We start from the raw sequence: 18,938 nt of genomic DNA, 5'->3' as shown, positions 1-18,938 counted from the left end.
GGATAGTGCGGGTAGCCTGTCCTTGCAGAAGCTGATCTGACGCCGTGTGTAGTGCTCAATGACGCTACCCCAAATAGCATTTGGAGTGCGATGACTGGTACCGATGATTGGTGGTAACTTAAACCGGGATGTCCAGCGAGTCGTACATTCGCACATAGTCGCCTCACGGCAGACGAAGACAATCTCGTCTTTTGTAAAATGAACAACCCGTCTAGAGAGGAGTTCTTCCTGGAAGCACCAGGCACGCTTTCGCAATGTCAGTTCCGTTTCTTCCGGAAAAGGGGCTGAGTCTTTCTGTCGCATCTCATGGCGCTCTATTTTGCGGAAATGGAGAGAATAGGCTTTGCTGTTGTGTTCTATGTTGATCCTTGAGAGCTTGTGACGGTTCAAAAGGCCTTCCTCTCCATTCTTTGCGGCAGATGCGGCAATCGTGAGGTATGCATTCGAGAATATGTCGGCCATTTGAGCAGACTGTTGAGCCCAATCGGCTACAGAGTCCTGTACGATGCCTGCAAAGGTAAAGAACGTCAGCGCTGGCAAGATGTAGTCTGAGGCTGGCTCGGACTTACACAACGAGTCGATCCATATGTAGTGGATGTGAAGCTTGCGCGTCAACAATATTGCTTCTTGGAATGTCTTGGGCAGATCCGTCCACTCGATACCGTCGTCCATGTAGTCAGGTAGTGTAAGTGTTGTAGTCTTGGTGATTGGAGTAGAGCCCCAACAGTGAGTCAGGGCTACATATCGAGGACTCTTCCCATCCGGTGTCATGTCTCTATCTGCTGGATTGTACGGTCTTGTCTGAAGCACTATTTGTTGGTCGCCAATGTACAATAAGCGTTTAGGAACGAACATGTCCGTATCTGGACTTGGCGAGTTAGAGTACAGCCCGCGAGATGCACATGATTTGTGCTCTAAATCGCAGCTATGTAGGGCGCTTGTGACGAAACGCGCACAGTAGCTGATCTTTGGATTGTCATCGGGTGGCACAGAAGAGGCGAGGAAAGGCCATTGGCTTTCATGTGCTGTATCACATGAGCTTGATACTAGTTTTGCTGTTTCTTTCGGTAGTAAACATGTACCTACCGGCTGTAAGATAAAAGCTTGTGTAATTGAAGGCTGTGTTGTCATTAGAGTCGGTCAAATGGGGGCAGTGAGGCAAGCAAGCTGGGACGTACATAGCTCTTGCCATGCCTCCACGAGGGGTATACTGAGTTTTGGTGCAGTTCCCAACACCGCCCTGCTCCATGGTGTGACCTGTATTCTAGCATGTTCCCAAATATTCTCTCCTACAGTACTGGCGGCCGTCTCGCTAACCTCGCGAAGAAGTTGGCACAGCTCACATCCCTTTTTTGCAGCATCTTTCAAGTCATGATACAGTACGCTAAAATATTCTGGATTCGACAATCGTAACTTCGGGCAAAACTCGCACTCTACACCATTCTTCTCGTGATCCAGCTTTTCTCCCAATGACTCAGTTGGATGTGATGAGGCCGCATCTGCAGACTGGGCGGCACCAGACATTCTGGCCCTACTCAGACCATTGACTAATGCTTGAGAAGTGATTTGCAACAGCTGAGATGGAAATAAATGTAGACCACCCAAGTAAGGCTATGATGATGAGGCAGCGCGGTGGAGAGATAATGAATGAGAGTTGATGGTGCGAAGGAGCGGGCTGAGTCTCAGGCTGATGACGTCAAGCCCGGTAGCGGGTAGCAAACTCCAGGACCCTGTTGCACATTGGCCCGTAGAGTGTCAGCGAGGGTGGAATGAAAAGAAGGAGAGAAGCGCTCAAGGGAAAGTGCACGCGATCCCTGACAGCCCACTAGCGCGTCTTGCGAGGGGCAATGGCGGGGCACTATGCACACAGCAGCAGTCTCAACACCAAACACGCTCTATACACTCGACCACGTACACAACCGCCACAATGTTCAAGAAAGAGTACGTCTGCTACGCGTCATGTTGGGCAGGGATGGCTGACAAGAAGACAGCATAACCTCGGGCGCAAAGTCCAAGGTGAAATCCAGCGCCCAGCGCGCCATTCGCTCAAAAGTGCTCGAAGAGTACCCAAAGCTAGAGCCATACATTGAAGACATACTGCCCAAGAAGGAGCAATTGGATCTCGTTAAGCTGTAAGTCGCCAGCCAAAGCTGCAGCAAAGATGCACAAAGTTCACCAAGCCACGTACTAACACTCCAACTCACAGACCCGACCGCGTATCCCTATACACACTCAACTCCACCCCCCTCTTCTTCCAACACATGGACGACGCGCTCCTGCCCCACCTCACTCTCGTACACAAATACCCCTTCGCCTTCAACCGCCTACGTATAGACCGCGGCGCAATCCGCTTCGTGCTCTCCGGCGCTACACTCATGGCCCCTGGTCTCACATCACCGGGCGGGCGCCTACCAGGGCCCGAGCTGAGCGACGAGGACAAGGAGAAATATGGCACCGAAGACTTGAAGGAGGGCCAGGTTGTGGTTATTGAGGCCGAGGGCAAGGAGACGGCGTGCATGGTTGGTGTGCTCAAGATGAGTACAGATGAAATGAAGAAGGTCAAGAAGGGGCAGGCGTGCGAGGCGGGTCACTATCTGGGAGATGGGCTTTGGGGCTTGAAGCTCGATTGAGCATGTGCAGAGGGGGGAAACCATTCGAGGTTACAGGTTTGGAGTCGGGAATCAGAGGCTGAGGCTGCGCACGACCGCAGAGAGCCATCTGAGTGAAGGAAGGGGTGATTGAGACGAATAGGCTCGGGTCTACAAGCCACTCGAGGCTGTAATGGCAGATGTGCCACGATGATGCATCCCACAGCGTAAATGATAGTCATGGATCCCAAGACGGGATCCTCATGGATACAAAACGAATTTGTACATGGTATCATAATTCTAATCGTAAAGACTGCTTTTTGGTGGGCCACTGCTCACGCCAATCATCTACTCATTGCAGTCAGGTTGTATCATCTTATTGACCCGCTCCACGGCCTGCTCCAGCGCCTCCGCCTCCCATGAAGTTGCGGGCCCTGTGTTTCGTTAGCAACTTGAGGTTTCTAGATGGCTTTTTCACTTACATCTCGGCCAGGTTGGGGTCATTCATGAGATCCTGCATGTTGGGCATACCGCCACCGCCACCGCCTCCTCCGCCCCGGCCTCCTCCACCGAATTGTTGAGCCATCTCGGCTATCCTGGGGTTGTTCATGAGATTGCTCATCATATCTGGGTTGCTCATGAGGTTCTGTGCCATTTGCCTCATCATGGGGTTCTGCATCAGACCCGCGAGATCAGGCATTCCTCCGCCACCGCCGCCGCCTCCACCGAGCATGCCAGCGAGTGCTGAGAGATCAGGCATTCCACCACTCATTCCACCAGGAGCTCCTCGAGAAGCTTCAGGCGCGCCGACGTCGCCGCCCTCCTCTTCGACCTTCCTCTTGGCGGTCTCGTAGCCCTTGCGCATGACTTCGGAGCCGCCGCCCTCTGCGTCCATGCCAGCCTTGTATGCCTCCATGGCGCCCTTTGCGTCGCCAAGAACGTACTTTGCAAGACCGAGACGCGACCAGGCCTTGGAGTAGTTGGGGTCAGCAGCGACTGCCATCTCAGCATCCTCCTTGGCTAGCTCGTGCTTGCCCTGGCCTGAGTATGCAGCGGCGCGGTTGGAGAGGTAGATGGGGTTGAGCGGGATGACGTCGAGGGCGGCAGTGTAGTGCTTGACGGCAGCATCGTAGTCCTTCTTCTTCATGGCCTCGTTGCCCAGGCCCTTGAGCCTCTCTGCTTCATCCTTGTTGGGTCCGCCTGATCCAGAACCGGCGGCAGGTGTCTGCGGCGTTGCTGGCCGGGCCTCTTTTGCCGACGACGCTCCCTCGGTTGTGGCAGTCGTCTTGCCCTTGAGCTTCTCGTAGACGTTGTAGATTGCGAGCAGGTTCTGGTCGCCAATGGCGTCCTTCTTTGCGGCCTCGTCGGCGGCATCGACCTTGAAGGCTTCGGCGATGCAATTGGCGGCGACTTCGAGCTGTTCGGCGTCGTCGGGTGCTACTGAGCCATCCGTCTGCGAGGTCTGGAGGAAGTCGAGGATGGCGAGCGCGAGCCGCTTCTTTGATTGGAAAGCCTGTGCTTGTGCGTGAGCGACTGTTTACTTGCCCAGGCGGGGCAACTTACCATGACGGCGTGATGTGGACTGTGCAAGCGTGTCGCAGGCTGGCTGTAAAGTGTACCGTGATGGGTTTCCTGGCAGTAAGCTTGTGAACAGGCGTTCTGATATTTACAAGATTATGGTTGGTTGCGAGTCTGAGATCAATTGCAGCGATGCTCGAAGCTTCCAAGGTTCCTTCGGGCAATTGGCGGGGCAGCCAGCCGCCTCGTCAGTGCCAAGCTGCTACCACCAGCTTTTGGTATTCACTGTTGCAGCCGCCGAAGGAATCATGATTGGCTCTTGACGTCTGATTTGTTGAAGTCTCATTCAAATCCGTCCAGGCGCTATCATGTACACGTCTACTCTTACACCCCAGCTACTATATAACACATGCTAGAAGGTGAGATGGGTATCTACACGTCTTTACTCGTCGCTCAATCCTTCCCAAGCACCCTTGGGCTTCTCCTTCGGCCACAGCGAGCTGAACCATGATCCTTCTGATGAGAGAGACACGCTGTTTGCGCGCGCTTCAACCTCAGCATCCAGTGCAAACTTCCTCATGCGCTCAGCGATTCTCGGATCCAGCACCATCTCGTCCAGCCATACCCTCTCCTTGGTGTCGCCTTCTTCACGCTTTCGTGCAGTCTTGGACCAGTCTGGCTCCTCATGAGCGAGCAGTCGTTGCTGTTCCCACTGTGCGTTACTGTGTCCATCTTCCTCGTTTGTAACAGGCGCTTCGCCTGCAGTCTCAAATGGTCGGTATGCACCAAGGACAGCAGCCGCAGTTTCCCTGCCAATGATATCCGCCGCTTGTCGCCTGTTCAAGAAACGGTACATACGGATGGGGAAGTTGAAGAATCCGAGAAGGTGGGGAAGCGGTACTACGGCGGCGGGGCCAAGTGCTTGCGGGCAGTTTGGCGAGAGCACGGCGTTTTGGTATTCGGCCGTTGAGATGTATGGCGGTGGTTGCTTCTTCTTCTTGGGCTTGGCCTCCTCCTCTTTAGGCTTCTCAGCCTCTTCTGGTTTGGGAGCTTCGGTAGCGGTGGGTGACACATCGTCGGTCGTAGCAGGTGTGGTGCCGTCAGTGGACGCAGGTGTGGGTTCAACCGCAGCGACTGGTACCTCGACAGACGCTTCTGCGGATGGTGGAGCGTCCAGAGGTCCTAGCCAACCCTCATGCAGTCCTCGCACATATTCTTTCCATGTGTATCTTCCAATGACAATGTCTCCTCCTGGTCCATTCCACCCATTGACACCTGCTCTTTGCCTTAGACCTTCTAGCTCCTCCTCAAGTCCTGATTCCAGTGGCTCAGCGGTCGCCTCGCCCCTCTTCTTTCTCAGCTTCCGTATTCGCTCTGCTAACCCAGCTCTTACATCTCCTTCCCTTCGGCCCTCTACCGCGTCCCAGTCCAGCGCCGCAGCGACAAGAATGGGCTTGACGTATTCGTGGAAGTGATCGCGTGCGGGCACTATTCCATCTGCTGGCGGCGCAGACAAGTATATGGTAAGTTTCCGGGGCAGCTGGTGTACGTCCAACGGCTCGTGTGCAATGTGCTCGACAACGGTTGCCCATTTCTTTTGTATGCGCTTTTTCTGGCGACGATCGTACATGACTGCCGCAGTCCATGATCCTGTAATCGAGAGAAATATCATCCAATTGCGCGAGGGGAGCCTGAGTCGCAAGTTTGGCAGGCCTGCACTTGTTAGTCGTTGTACTCCCACAAGATGGAGGAACCGCGCACCCATCATCCTCCACACGGGATTCGGAGGCTTCTCAGGTTTTTTGGGCCCGGCCGAAGCCTCGCCAGTAGGCGGTGCTTTTGCACCAGGTTCGGCCATGCTGGTGTTGACTGCGATGGTGGTAGCAATCTTGGTCGCGCGCCCAAAAATTTCCTGGGGCTTGTCGGCGAGCGCGGGCGGCGCTGAGTCGGAGGGGGCTAGTCACCCGTCCCAACGACCTGATTTGGCGAACCATGGTCTCCACTGCAGCATCCCGCCCCTCATTGCGATACGTAAAGTGTGGAACTACATTTTTGATCAAGAGGCCGATGTGAGCTGCAAAAATCAGGGTTATATTGCGATTTATTTTCAAATTTTCCATCAAATCAGATCACCAAGGGTAAGCATCAGTACACTTACACCCTCAGCATACCAGCTAACAATCCTATCGTGGTATGGTCTAGTGGTATGACGTCGCGTTGTGGCTGGCGGACACCTTGTGTCCCGATCCAGATCCGCGCCAGCCTGGGTTCGAGTACGTTTGATCCCTCATACATGGCGGTCCTGAGACATCTTCTAACATGTCTACAGTTCCCAGTACCGCCAAATTGCGACATTCTTTTTTTGCTCTGAAAGCTGACCCAGGTCTCTCCCAAGTACAAAGAAGATTTTTTTGCTCTCCTTCACTATATAACGCAGAAATTAGAGTACTTTAAGCGCACTGCCTTTACTGCATCTACTACCCGACTCGCATGCTTGTATTTTGGTGACGTGAGTCACCTCGCGTGACGGACGAGGCCTCGCTTCCCGGCGCCCGCCCTTCTCGTGTCACCACCAACACGGCCCCATTCTCAGCTTCGTGAAGCCCGCGATCGATTATCCTTTTCAAGCCTTTCAGGCATGCCTCAGAAATCCGAGCAGAACCAGGCAATCAACGAGCATCGTCTGCGCCTGTAAGTATCTCCTAATCTGCATTCTTTCCAATAGTAATAACAAGCACAGAGACATTCTCTACCGTGCATCACAACTTGTTGGGGTCACTTCGGGAGGAGATAATTTACTTGCCGCAGCTCAATGCTACACACACGATGCAAACATGGCGATTGTCACGCGAGTTTTACAACTGCCCCGGGAACTGCGGGACACCATCTACATGCATCTGTGGGAACTGAACAACAAGCACGACCCGAGCCGCTGTCTGCTTTACTGGTGGGACTCCTTCGACGAGCCTTGGTTCTCCAAGGACGACGATCTCAACAAGTCACAATGGCTCAGGACACCGCTGATGACTCTCCGACCTCCGCACTTTATCGACAAATGCTTTGTAGGCCCTATCTTCGCTAAAGAGGCTCTCAAACAACTTCAAGACTCTGTTGGTAAAGACCTGCGGCCAATCGGCGAGAGGAACCCTGTCGCTGAGTGCGGATTGCTCGATGCATCCATGGAGGACTTTGTAGAGAAGGACGTGTTTGGGGTAGGGATAACGGTGGAAGAGTTGGTAATGAACTTGGATTTGCGGGTGAACTTTCAATGTGATGCATTAACCGACGACGAATTTGCCGAGATCCGCAAGAGCAAGATACAAAACCAAGGATCACTCGCGACAAATAGAACCACATACACACGGGACGACTATCTCCAGGAACTCAATGACGGTGTCACGGCTCTACTGAACATTCCACACACCAAACGTGTTACTACTCACAACGAGCATGGCCGACATTTGAATACCAGAACCAGAGTGGTCACCTTGGCAATCAGGCAAGAAGACGACTTCATACGGAGGGATCATTCCGCCATGCTAGAACTTGTCGCCCGTGCCTATCATGGCCTGAGAGCAAAGGGCTTCACAGTCAAAGTACAGTACTACAGCGAAGAGATTGAATTGAGACTGTTATTCGAAGACGACGTCTGGGAGTGGACGAGGGATGACTGGGACAGGAATCTGATTTGGAAGAACACGTTTGGATTAGCTGGCGGCACCTCACCCCAAAGATACGTTTGGGCACAACTCCAAGACCATCTGTTCCGACGCCCAGACAGCGACCACCTCGTCGGGGGCCAAGGAATTGTACACGAGTAATCTTAGTACGTATGAAAACGTATCAGTAGCAGCTTTGGACACTTTGAACGTGATATACCGGGTCCAAGCATAAGATAGCTTTGGGAGGGAGTCCTCTGCAGGTCTCAGATATAGTTGCCATCTCGGATCAAACAGTTGATCAGCTAGGTCTGGACTCTGCTATGTTGAATCCGGCACATGCCAGTTGGTCCTGAATCCGCTTCCTCAGTTACCACCACTGCTGCCGACACCGCCATCGGCCTCGCTGCCCATGCTGCACACGCTATCCCTACTACTTGACTTTGTCGAAGCAAATTGTACAAGCATGTTACCATGTCTCACAGTGTCCACAATCTCTTTTGGTTCCACGCCAGCTCTGATTCTTGTTAGAAGCTCGCCCGCTTCCTCTTCCGGCAGCTTCTTGAGCAATTGGAACAACTCCTCGAGATACATGTGTCTGCGTCTGGTCTGTGTGCTCTCCGTCTCGGAATAATGACAAGGGCTGTCACGGGACACGCATTCACTGCAACTGGGCCGGTCGCCGTTACACTATATATTTTGAATAAATCAGAAGGGCTGCTCTCGTTGGCGCTTAAAACAAGATTCTGATGCATGTAATAGGTCCCGATACCTTAGTTTTACGACTTCTGCACGCTGCACAAGCTAGAGGCACGCGAGCTCGCTTCGACTGTGTGGGTGGAGCCTCGTTTCTTGGTGAAGTTGCGGGGAGGAGAGGGCGCAGAGGGCGTGTCGTAGCATTGTCGGCGGGACTAGCTTGGTTTGGCTGTTGCTGTTGCATGCCGCACGAGACAGTACTGGGGTAAAGTTCCCTTTTGATCTCGAAAGCAACTCGGAAGCAGACTGCCGTTCCCAGACGCTGGGTTCAATCAAAGGCTTGGAATGAACCTCTAGGAGACCATGGAGAAGGGGGTCGCATGCAAACTTGGCAAAGAGTGTCAAGTGATCAAGAAAGAAAGAGTCTGGACGGGCGACAACGGGTATGTAGAACTGCAGGCCACCACAGAAGGAGGGAAAAGGACAAAAAAACTGCACTCATCTCCGCTTCCACCATTAAGTAATACGACTAAGTTTGTTTGAGAACTTGGCTCAGTCAAAACATCAGGATTACCCAACCTTCCGCCTCTTAGAGCAGACGTGCCTCTCGATTCGAGTTTCCTAAACTCGTAACGAGCTTTGATCGGCATGGATGAAGAGCCGCTAACGGCATCTGCCAATCGCGTTGCACGCACCATGCTATCGCCACAGGGTTTTAGGACCCTGCATACGTACGGCTGCTGATGTACTAAGGCTCGAAGGTTTTACTCTGGATGGTTTAGCCTTGCTACTCAAACGCCATGTCGGAATGCGACTTGGGCGGGATGCAGTTAGTGAATATCTCCGATGCTTTCATGTTAGCTTCTACTGGTACGGTAGCCGATGCGTCATAGTGGGCTTCGGCAGCGCTAGGTGTTGGGAGTCTTGTTTGTATTGCCGACTGGCATCCAGTACTGCGATTTGTTGTACTGGAGAGAGAGTGTCGGCCCAAGGGCTAGCTTCCTTGCGCCGGATAAACACTCTGGCTTTGGGCTCCCACTGTCTAGTAATCGGCATGAGATGCAACAAACTTGTATTGTTCCCTCAGCGATGTCTGTCTAGCCCTCTCTTAGCCTCAATACGAATCCTACCAGACAACAGCTGAGTTGTTCTAGACTTTTTGGCTCGAGTCCAAGTCTCAAATGAGGAATACCCAATGGTTGCGCAAGCAGTGACACGAACAACGACAAAACAGTATGCACAATAAATTGGGACAAGTTTCGTTCCAATGATGAACAAGCGAGATACAAGGAACACAAGCCAATATTGCCACTACAGCATCTTGCTCATGCATGAAGAACATCACCTGCGTATGGACCTGCCTGCAAAGGATTCCGCCCCGAACCAATACTACCTAGGTACTCTAGGAACCCCGCCCATGATCAGAGTTGCTTCACAGCAAAAAAAGCAGTGACATTCTACCTGTATTCTAGCGGCCACCAGGCTCCGCGGAGTAATCAAAGATGCCGACCCCTCCCAAGAGATTTGTACGTACGTACAACAGGGAGATTGCAGACACGACTGCGCAAGCCGTCAACATCGCATAGGTACAAGGGGGCCTGGAACCAATAAAAAAGCCCAATGTTGCGTCAGAATGAGTGCTTGTTGGAGAGCGGATGTCTGTGCCGCTCATTGCTAACTGGCCCTGGGCCGGGTTTTGCTTACAGCTGCGGGGGGGGGACTGTGGTGTGTGTGGGTAGACGGGTGAGCTGCCACTAACGGTTTCCCACTTGAAGGATATCCGGGCTCCGGAGATGCAGACGCAGCGACCCGCAGTGGGAAGTCGCTGCGCACATGTCGCTATCGGAGTAGTCCAGGGTCTCTCGTACAAGCCTGAGAATCTTTTTGGGGACCTCAGTGCGAGTGGACTAGTCGGTACCAAGCACGAATCAACTCAGCTTGTCCATGAACTCAATTTTGGTTGCGCTTTCGATTCTATGACAGTACAGCGTCACAAGATTCGCGTCGCATTGGACGCCTACAAAGATCCTTGTCTTCCAGATGTTGTATGTGAAACCTCAGACAGAGATACAAATTGTCATAAATTCTGTTAATTTGTTTATAAAATGCACAATAAGTACCTTTGGACAGCCGGTTAACGGGCACACGAGCTTTTTCAGCCTCTGGCGGCGGTACTTCTGTAGTCTGCAGATCGCACCCCCGCACACTGCCCAGTTTTCAGCTGCTACGTAGCCATCACACATTCTTTTCCGAGGTAAAAAAAAGCACAATTCCATAAAGGGCGCAAGCCAACGTCTGAGAAAACTGGGCATTACTATACTAAAATAACTTCGTCACGAGATTGGACATGTGCTCGTGCAACACCATCCCTCGTCGCGCTTAACCCGAATCGTCGACTACCTCAATACTCAAAGTCATCATCAGCACTTGGTCCCTTGTTTTTACTAACACTCTCCTGCCTCTGATACATCTCAGCAATCATTCGGCTCGAGCTGGCCTGGTCTGGCTTCTTGTCATCCCTCTCCTTGATAAACCTGGGGAACCTCAAACTGACACCCTTACCACCACCAGAGACCTCATCCGCAGCAGCCCTGTACCGCGGTGACAAAGTCAGATCGGCCGTTTTGACTTCCCAGACATAACGCGGCTCGAACCAGACGTCGGGCTGGTCTTTGTTGCCGGTGGAATGTGTGTAGAAGGGCTTGGGGCGGTCGATCACAATCTCGGATAGTGTCTTGTGGAGGGTTTCGAGAATCGCTTCAGAGAAACCGGTACCGATGTTACATACTGTCTCGTACTTCTCGGTCGAAGGATTGTAGCAGGCGAGAAGGAAGGCACCATACCAGCTTGTGCGCTTGCCCTTGCCGTAGTACGCTCCTAGGACGACGAGATCCAGAGAGTCACCGACGCCAGCAAGATAATCTTTCTTGACTTTGAGCCAATTCTGTGAGCGCTTGGATGGCTCGTAGAAGGACTCTGGTCCGTCCAACATCTTTACCATGAGTCCTTCGCAGCCTTCCTTCACAGAGTCTTCAAGGAGTGTTTGAATCTCTTCCAACTCGTTGGTGTTACCGTACTTGGCGAATGCGAATTCCCCTTCGACAGGTACAAACGCCTCGTTAAGATGTTCACGACGCTCACGGAAGGACTTGGTCACAAGGGCCTGTGGATGTTAGCACTGATACGACAGGGAACGAAGCCTGGAACACTTACTTCGCCGTTCAAGTAGAGGATATCAAAAGCGAAGACGCAGACCTTGACCTTCACATCCTCAACCTTGACATCTTTCCTCTTTCGAGTCATGAGCTGTTGGAACGGCAACACTTTCTTCTCGACCATGTCCCAGGCCACTGTCTCACAGTCAAGAACAAAGCTTTTTGTACCCTCCTTGACCCAAGTCGGTAGCTTGGCGAGGATATCAGGGTACTTTTTCGATAGATCCTCAGAATTCCGAGAGAAGATATTCGCCACACCTCGGTCACTCTTGCCAGCGCTTGGAGCTATAGTTGCCAACTCCATCTTTGCATCGTTTTGCCTTGCGTCATGCGCAACAAAGTGTATTTGTGCCCGCTCACCATCGTACTTGTATTCGCAGGTGAAGTCTTTGCCTTCGAAGCGATCAAGCACTTCTGTAATGGACTTTGTAGGTTTGGCCAACATAGGCTTGAGTGGTACACCGGGCTGTAGGCGACAGTTCTCTCGTAGGTTCATGATACCATGTTCGAGCATTGCGGGGATAATGACTTCGTAGCTGGGAAGCTCACTGTAGACTGTTTTCAGCATGGCTTCGGCCTTTCCCAAGTCTGCTGTTGATGGCGTCTTCCCCTCCTGAGACATCTCATGGAATATCATAGCTTGCGCAACGGCGACCACGACAGTCTTCTCAGCAAGACCTAACCGAAGCTTTCCCTCCAGTGTTCGCACGATGAACTTGGCCTCGCTAGGCCCACCCTTGTCCTTTTCAATATCGATATGCTTCCCAGCGTTGTGCGCATCGGCTGCTGACAAGAGCTTCTTGATGCCGTCGACCTTGCGCCCCTGGGCTCCCTGTCCTTCAATAGTAGCAATCCCCATCAGTCCCTTGCGTACTCCTTCTATAGTTAAAGCCTTGGGCTTGAACATGGTGGGTTGTTTCGAGCGACTCTTGGCCGCAACGAGCCCTAGATCACCGATCTCGTTCTGATCGCTCTTGATCTGTTGCAGGTTCCGTCCAGTACTCTCAGAAATGGCCTTCATGATGAGAGACTCACCGATGCCTAACTCGATGCCTGCATAGTCGGCTGCGAGTTTGTTGACCATAAGCATAACAGTCGGTAGCATATCCGATGGAGTTAATCGTAACACTTGACGGAGGAAGAGTGAGCAGTGGGCGAGGATCTCGAGACGTTTCGTCGTCATCTCGATTTTCGAGAATGTTGTGCACAGTGCGGCGTATGGCACTGGCTCACCGGGTTTCCAATCAGGATATGGATCTTTGGTGTTAGACGAAAGAGTAGCCTGAACCTTCTTCCTCGCCTTGGTCTTGACCTCTTCCGGTTCCTCCTCTGAGCTCACCAGCTCGTCCTCATCTTCCTTGCTTGATCCAGCATCATCGTCCGCAGGCACTGGTGAGGATTTCGCGTCCTTGCTCTTGACCTTTGCAGCCTTGGCTGGCGCCGACACTTCCTCATCGTCATCTGCTGGTGTCGGAGCTTTCGGTTTAGCAGCCCTCTTCTTCGCCTTTTCTGGTGCTTTATCGGCCTTTGGCTTCGCAGAAGCTTTCTTTGGGCTGTTCTTTTGTTCAATGGTTTTCCGTCGTTGGCGTTTCGTCGGAGGCTCTTCTTCAGGCTCTTCCTCTTCTTCCTGCTTGACTTGCCTCTTCTTTCCCGTGTCAGATGCTGTGCTGTCGACTTCCATCGCGTCGTCGTCTGCCTCTATCTCTTCCTTGACCGGTGCCCTGACCTCTGCATCCGAATCGACGTCGTCATTCTGCTCCTTTTTCGCATTCCCTGGCGATGAATCAGGCTCCTCCTTAGTCTCTGCCTCTTTCTTTGCCGGCCTGGGTCTTGTGGAGAAGGAGAGTTTCGACTGTTGCTTCGTTGCGTCACCGTTGGGTTTTCCGAAAAACTTTCTACGGACACACTGTCAGTATCACAGAATATGTCAATGGATACAGTCGGGTGCTGTCGCCGCACCCTAGAGTAGTTTGGGAAGACTTGACGTACCCCAGAGTAGCCTGCTTAGGAGCCATGGCTACGAACGTGCAGATGTCGTGTACGCCGCCACGCTGTTGAGAGTGATTGCGACGCAGCAAGATGGATGAAGATTGCAATGACCGAACTGAAGGCAGTAGCGTCAATTTATAACGCGGCGTGAAGGGGCAGCAGGCAGCATTGAGGCGGAAGACCATGCTCTGAAGATGGATTGAGACGGTGGTCTAAGCGGCAGGGCTGGCTCAAAGCGCGACGCGCCTGCCTAAACGCGAAAGTCGAACGGAAAAACTGCTGACATCATTAAGCCGACATGGATTAGGCGGCATCTTGAGCATCATCACTTTGGACACGTACAGTTTCACAACCCTACAAATCGCCTCGTCTACTACTGTCAACTGTGTTCAAGCTGGCGAACTACTTCTGGAAACGCTCGGAGCCGTCTACTTTTATAACGCCCTCCCGGCCATCACCGCCGCTCAACATGTCGAAACCCTCTGCGCAACCTCGCCTCACACCACAATTCTGCTTCAACGAAACCGCACTGCGAGGTCAGCACCCCACCTGATTTGCTAGCCAGCTCACTAACTAATACGCAAGCCGGCTGAAACAGACTTCCTCCGTATATCACGCGGCGCGATTGATGACTCCATAACACAGAACCTCAACGCTCTCCTTACACCAGCGCAACGAGGCTTCGATCCTACATCCACGAGTACACGACAGCTGCCGTTACCCGGCCACGGACGGTCGTTGGAACCAGAACAATGTGAGGGCTTCAAAGACAAAGTGCTGTTCCCAAGCTGGGCAGTACGATCAGATGTATTGGACTATTGTGCAGGCGTTGCGACATCACCAGATCCCGACAACCCGGATAGTGTACTGCGGCAGATTGAGGACTCCAAGGCACGAGAACGGACTGTTGATGAGCGGCTGGATCCATACTCGGGACGTTATTTCCCACAGGAAACGAGAACTGAGAGCTTGGCTATGCTGATGCGCAACGAGAGGGCAGTCGAGAAGATTATACGAATGAGGACGTGGAGCATGCTGGGCGAACGGTGTGGCATGACCAACGAGACTGCCGAGGAGGCGTTTGACAAGTGGAGAGAGACGCAGCGCCGATGAAGTAGTCCTGGTCGTTGGTCTCTGTATATATCAAAAGATAGACAGCATTTCAGTATGGCATATAATCTTCTCTCCTTGCATGTTTGGAGCATGCAGCAACGGCGTACGCGTGTAAGACATGGTATGCTGGCAGCTTTCCGGTGGCCTTAAAACTGCAACTTGACCAACATCAAAGTCGTATGCAGTAGAAAGCGCTCACTCTAGACCGACACATTGTCGCAGTGAACACAGGAACTTCGTACGGGAGCGACTGGTCCATCGTACATGAGCTGCAGGCGTCCACAGGTTCGCGATGCTCAGTGCTGCCCCACAAAAGAACGCCGAAAAGTCTCTGCGCGAGACATCCAAGCAGCACTTCAGCACTTCAGCAAGAACAAAGAAGCACGCAAGCCTTCAGCCAACAGCTTTCCGCACATCTCACTCAGAAGAAAAAAAGACACCATGTACTATAAAAACAAAGAAATGTCCCACACCACCCCACAACTCCAATCCATCTTTTCACGGATAATTGCAATTGGTAGGAAAGGCAGGCGGTATCAATCTACGGGGCCGGGAACGGAGAACTATCCACAGGAGAAAAGGGGATAACTCTCAGCAAGCCGCTTTCGCGGAGCCACGATTTTTTAGGTATGTAGATTACCAACTGATGATGGAGGAAGGAAACGAGGGACGGAGGGCGACGCGGTTTTGTATATGACGCCAAGACGCTAGCACGCAGTGTTAGTCAGCGGCGCGCACAGAGCTGAAAGAGTCTGCGGGCTGGGAAAGTTCGGCGGTGGGGCAGCGTGCGGAAGAGAGGTTGGGAGCGTCATGTTGTGGCCGTGCGAGACAGAGAATTACAGAGACGACCGGACGTAACCCTTCATTGGGGTAGCAGAGGCTCAAGACGAGGACTCAGTGCCGATGCACGGGACAAATTCAATTCAAAGGCGGAGGCTCAGAGACGTGATTCAAGTTCACAGGACAACATTCAGTCACGCACGCACAGACAGACGCAAGGGTAGGTATGGCAACGGGTTCATGCGTGCATTTAAGCTAGCTAGACCCATTGTTCGGTTTTCATTCCATCGAGATTCCGTAAGATCGTAATCCATAGCGAGTCGTCTTCCGACAACCCGCTACGACATAACCCAGCAGAAGTAACGACCAACCCTCTAGTAGAGGCGCTTGGGGGGGCTCATGGTGGCCTTGATGGTCAAGGAGCCCACGTTCTGCCATCCCTTCTTAAGAAGAGAGACGAGGTAGTTGATGGCCAACATGATGTTACCAATCAACTCGTCCTCAGTCATGCCAACGTTGCCGATAGCGACACCCATGCACAGAACCTTCTTCAACTGGAACTTGATGGTGGACTTGACTTCGTTCATCTTGTTGGCGAGGTCCTCGGCGTGGGAGACGGGAGTGGGGAACTTTCCGGCCTTGGAGAGACCGGGTCCGAGGAGACGGGGAATCTGCTTGATGAGGGCGTCGGAGGCGATGAAGGCGTCGTACTTCTTGGCGAGCTTCTTGATGAGCTTCTTGTTCTTGTTGAGCTTCTTCAAGTCGTCGGTGCTCATGGCGTCGACGCCATGGTGCTTGGCACGATCAATGTCGTGCTGGTCACCAAGAACGCAGAGGCTCATGCCTGGAGTCTGTTAGCCTGCGCTCTTCTGCTCGCACGCTGACATTTACTTACGGGGACGGGGAAGGGTAGGGAGCTTGATGGTTCCCGAGAAACGCTTGTCACGCTGGGGGTCGTAGTTCTTGAGGCCGATCTGGAGCTCGACGGTCTCGAGGAAGTTCCTCTTCTTGGTCTCGTTGGAGTACTCAAGGAGCTGTTGCACGTTCGTGCGAACGCCGGCGACAGAGATTTTCGACATGTTTGCTGATGTGTCTCCCAGAGGATATCGTTTCCTTTGGTGGCTCTGTACGGTGGTGGTTGAAGAAAGGAAGAGAGTGGCGGCGGATTTGAGGTATTGTGGCCGCGAACGCCGCTAGCGAAGGTCGCGCTAGGCCGTTTTGGCGCGTATGACTGTTGCGCAGAACGCCCGATTGAGGAGCACAGGGCGGTGCACTCGGGACTTTCGAACAGGCCCTCAATATTTACTTACGTGCATTGCACATCTGCAGATTTGCTCACTGTTACTATCACACATGTCTCACAATATCATCCACCATGAAAGTCTCCAATACGAGACGACGTCGTTCTAAAAGCCCGCTGGCATTGCTCATATGCATGAAGAAAATGATATATAATACAGTACACTTGCTTTTCCTCCTAGAATCCGTGCATTGATGAGTGCACTACGCCATGCAATGCCCGCAAACTCCTCGCCATGACCATGAGTGTTAGAAGAAAGTAACAAGGCAAGTGAAGGAAGTAGCACCTGCAAGAAACAGTGTTGCTACGGGTACCCCGTGTGAGAAACCCTAACGCCGTAACCGCACCGTTTTCGTAAGCCAAATCCGATCGAACTGGGGGGTATGTCGTCCACGCGTGCTGCCGCGCAAAATGAAGCAAAGCCGAAGCCAGAAATACACAGAAGGCGAAGAGGGGGTATTCAAAAAGGCTGAAGTGACCCGGCCAGGTTGTCAATGTTGAGTGTAGGAAGCCGCGCAGCCGGCCCCTCTAATGCATGAGTTGCTGATTGTTCGCGGGATCGACGACGTTGTCAGAAAGGTTGATCAGGAGTTGCGCAAGACAGCGCTTCGTGGCCGCATCGTCTCGAAGAACTGAAGAGAATGTGGCATCACGAAGAGGCTCTGGCAGGCACTGTCGAAGCGCTTCACGAGCACGGGCGTTGTCGCTCAAGCTGTTCAAGTTAACCACATGTATCAAAGACGGAAAAAGGAGGAACATACCGGAGAAAGCAGCGCACAACGTGCTTGAGCAGGCGGACAGTTTGCTGCTCCACAAGCTGGTTGACCATGTTACTAAGTACGGTGCCTACAGCATAAAAGCGTTCGTAAGTCTGACAGATGTAGGCAAGACCGATGTCATCCAACAAGATCTTCTGGACGATGAATATCGCTACAGTCTTGCTGAGCTCTGAACCGGTCTCCATGATACGCAGACAAAGCGGGATGATCTCAGTGGTTAGAAGGAAGTTGATGACTTCGGAAGAGTCATTCTTGACAAGGGCTCCGATGACACCCAGAGAGGTCAGACGGAGGTATTCGAAGGGCCGCGACTTGGATGTTGTGTTGAGGAACGGGTAAAGGAAGAGCGGGATATGTGCTACGGGTACATCAGTCACGTCGCCTCAGTGCACAGTTGGTATATGACCTACCGCTCAAGAACAAGCCACGGGTTTCGGTATGAGACGCGACACACTGGAGAAGCGCCAGAGCGTTACAAACCCTATTTGAAGCAGCGGCGGTCAATTGCGACGGGTTGAGCAGCGGGTAGACGGAGATGATCTCTTGGAGGAGGGAGGCCATGACACCTGGGGTCGTTAGTAACCTGTCGCACGCTCCATCATACAGCTGTCGTACCAAAAGAGTGCCAGAGAATCAGAGCCAGCTCTGGTACCTGCTCTCGCTTCTTGCTCAATTCCAAAAGAGCGGCTTCACGCGTAGCAGGCTTCATAAGCTGAGCTATCCACTCCAAGACGCGCCTGTTCTCCTCCGTCATTCCGATATCGGATGCCTGGACGTCGTTGGCGGGCCCGCGGGGAACGGCGTTGTTGCCGGGGATGGTGGTGCCATTATTGGCGGCGAGTTGTTGGTGATACTGTCGTTGGGCAGCCGCCTGGACGGCCTGGGCTTGTTGCTGGGCGTGCAGCTGGGCGGCCTGCGCTTGGTGTTGTCCGTGCTGGCCTACATGGTGTTGTGATTGCTGATGATGGGCGTGCGTCTGAGCGGGCCAGTCGCCGTACTGCTGCTGCTGCTGATGCGCGAGGAAATGTTGCATTGGCCGCGGTTACCGACAGGTTCGTATTGATTGTGGGTGAGGGTAAGGTGGGAAAGTCTGCGCGGCTATATATGGTGGGCAGCGATTGCTAGGAAAGGGCACGTGTGTTCAGGGTCAGACAGTGGACAATCGGTCGTGGTGAGTTCGTTTTGGCGGCCCTCGAGGGATGAGGTCGCGAAACACCCCACTGGATCCAGCGCCTTGGCGGCGCCCGCGGGAGCTCGAGCTTTCGACCGAGATCGACGCCGCCTCCGCATCAGGTGAACCT

At 52.9% G+C, this 18,938-nt stretch overlaps 7 protein-coding genes across 7 annotated transcripts; 2 read left to right on the top strand and 5 right to left on the bottom strand.

The window, feature by feature from the left end:
- Positions 1 to 1,927: 1,927 nt before the first annotated feature.
- Positions 1,928 to 2,630, top strand: ACET3X_009619 (uncharacterized protein; the record flags this gene model as incomplete). The annotated part of the gene is made up of 3 exons (XM_069455755.1): positions 1,928 to 1,941; positions 1,992 to 2,132; positions 2,207 to 2,630. The coding sequence occupies 3 exons, from the start codon at positions 1,928 to 1,930 to the stop codon at positions 2,628 to 2,630; spliced, it is 579 nt and encodes a 192-aa protein (XP_069302452.1).
- A 334-nt stretch (positions 2,631 to 2,964) lies between these two features.
- Positions 2,965 to 4,154, bottom strand: ACET3X_009618 (uncharacterized protein; the record flags this gene model as incomplete). Its single annotated transcript, XM_069455753.1, has 3 exons — positions 2,965 to 3,022; positions 3,071 to 4,101; positions 4,152 to 4,154. The coding sequence occupies 3 exons, from the start codon at positions 4,152 to 4,154 to the stop codon at positions 2,965 to 2,967; spliced, it is 1,092 nt and encodes a 363-aa protein (XP_069302451.1).
- A 302-nt stretch (positions 4,155 to 4,456) lies between these two features.
- Positions 4,457 to 5,964, bottom strand: ACET3X_009617 (uncharacterized protein; the record flags this gene model as incomplete). Its single annotated transcript, XM_069455752.1, has 2 exons — positions 4,457 to 5,819; positions 5,868 to 5,964. 2 exons carry the CDS (start codon positions 5,962 to 5,964, stop codon positions 4,549 to 4,551), a joined length of 1,368 nt encoding a protein of 455 aa, XP_069302450.1. The 3' UTR covers positions 4,457 to 4,548.
- A 285-nt stretch (positions 5,965 to 6,249) lies between these two features.
- ACET3X_009616 (uncharacterized protein) lies at positions 6,250 to 7,927 on the top strand (the record flags this gene model as incomplete). Its single annotated transcript, XM_069455751.1, has 2 exons — positions 6,250 to 6,797; positions 6,847 to 7,927. Exons 1-2 carry the CDS (start codon positions 6,745 to 6,747, stop codon positions 7,925 to 7,927), a joined length of 1,134 nt encoding a protein of 377 aa, XP_069302449.1. The 5' UTR covers positions 6,250 to 6,744.
- Positions 7,928 to 10,862: 2,935 nt separating this feature from the next.
- Positions 10,863 to 13,691, bottom strand: ACET3X_009615 (uncharacterized protein; the record flags this gene model as incomplete). The annotated part of the gene is made up of 3 exons (XM_069455750.1): positions 10,863 to 11,624; positions 11,675 to 13,571; positions 13,666 to 13,691. 3 exons carry the CDS (start codon positions 13,689 to 13,691, stop codon positions 10,863 to 10,865), a joined length of 2,685 nt encoding a protein of 894 aa, XP_069302448.1.
- A 2,080-nt stretch (positions 13,692 to 15,771) lies between these two features.
- Positions 15,772 to 16,720, bottom strand: ACET3X_009614 (60S ribosomal protein uL1). Its single transcript, XM_069455749.1, has 2 exons — positions 16,454 to 16,720; positions 15,772 to 16,402 (listed from the first exon to the last, which is right to left on the bottom strand). Exons 1-2 carry the CDS (start codon positions 16,635 to 16,637, stop codon positions 15,933 to 15,935), a joined length of 654 nt encoding a protein of 217 aa, XP_069302447.1. The 5' UTR covers positions 16,638 to 16,720; the 3' UTR covers positions 15,772 to 15,932.
- Positions 16,721 to 16,957: 237 nt separating this feature from the next.
- ACET3X_009613 (uncharacterized protein) lies at positions 16,958 to 18,821 on the bottom strand. Its single transcript, XM_069455748.1, has 4 exons — positions 18,253 to 18,821; positions 18,048 to 18,203; positions 17,620 to 17,995; positions 16,958 to 17,570 (listed from the first exon to the last, which is right to left on the bottom strand). Exons 1-4 carry the CDS (start codon positions 18,668 to 18,670, stop codon positions 17,387 to 17,389), a joined length of 1,134 nt encoding a protein of 377 aa, XP_069302446.1. The 5' UTR covers positions 18,671 to 18,821; the 3' UTR covers positions 16,958 to 17,386.
- Between the last annotated feature and the right edge of the window lie 117 nt (positions 18,822 to 18,938).

This window comes from Alternaria dauci, chromosome 10 (assembly GCF_042100115.1).
Source record: "Alternaria dauci strain A2016 chromosome 10, whole genome shotgun sequence".
Lineage (NCBI taxonomy): Eukaryota > Fungi > Ascomycota > Dothideomycetes > Pleosporales > Pleosporaceae > Alternaria > Alternaria dauci.
Note: the sequence above shows the minus strand (reverse complement) of the source record. Positions and strands in the feature narration are given on the sequence as shown.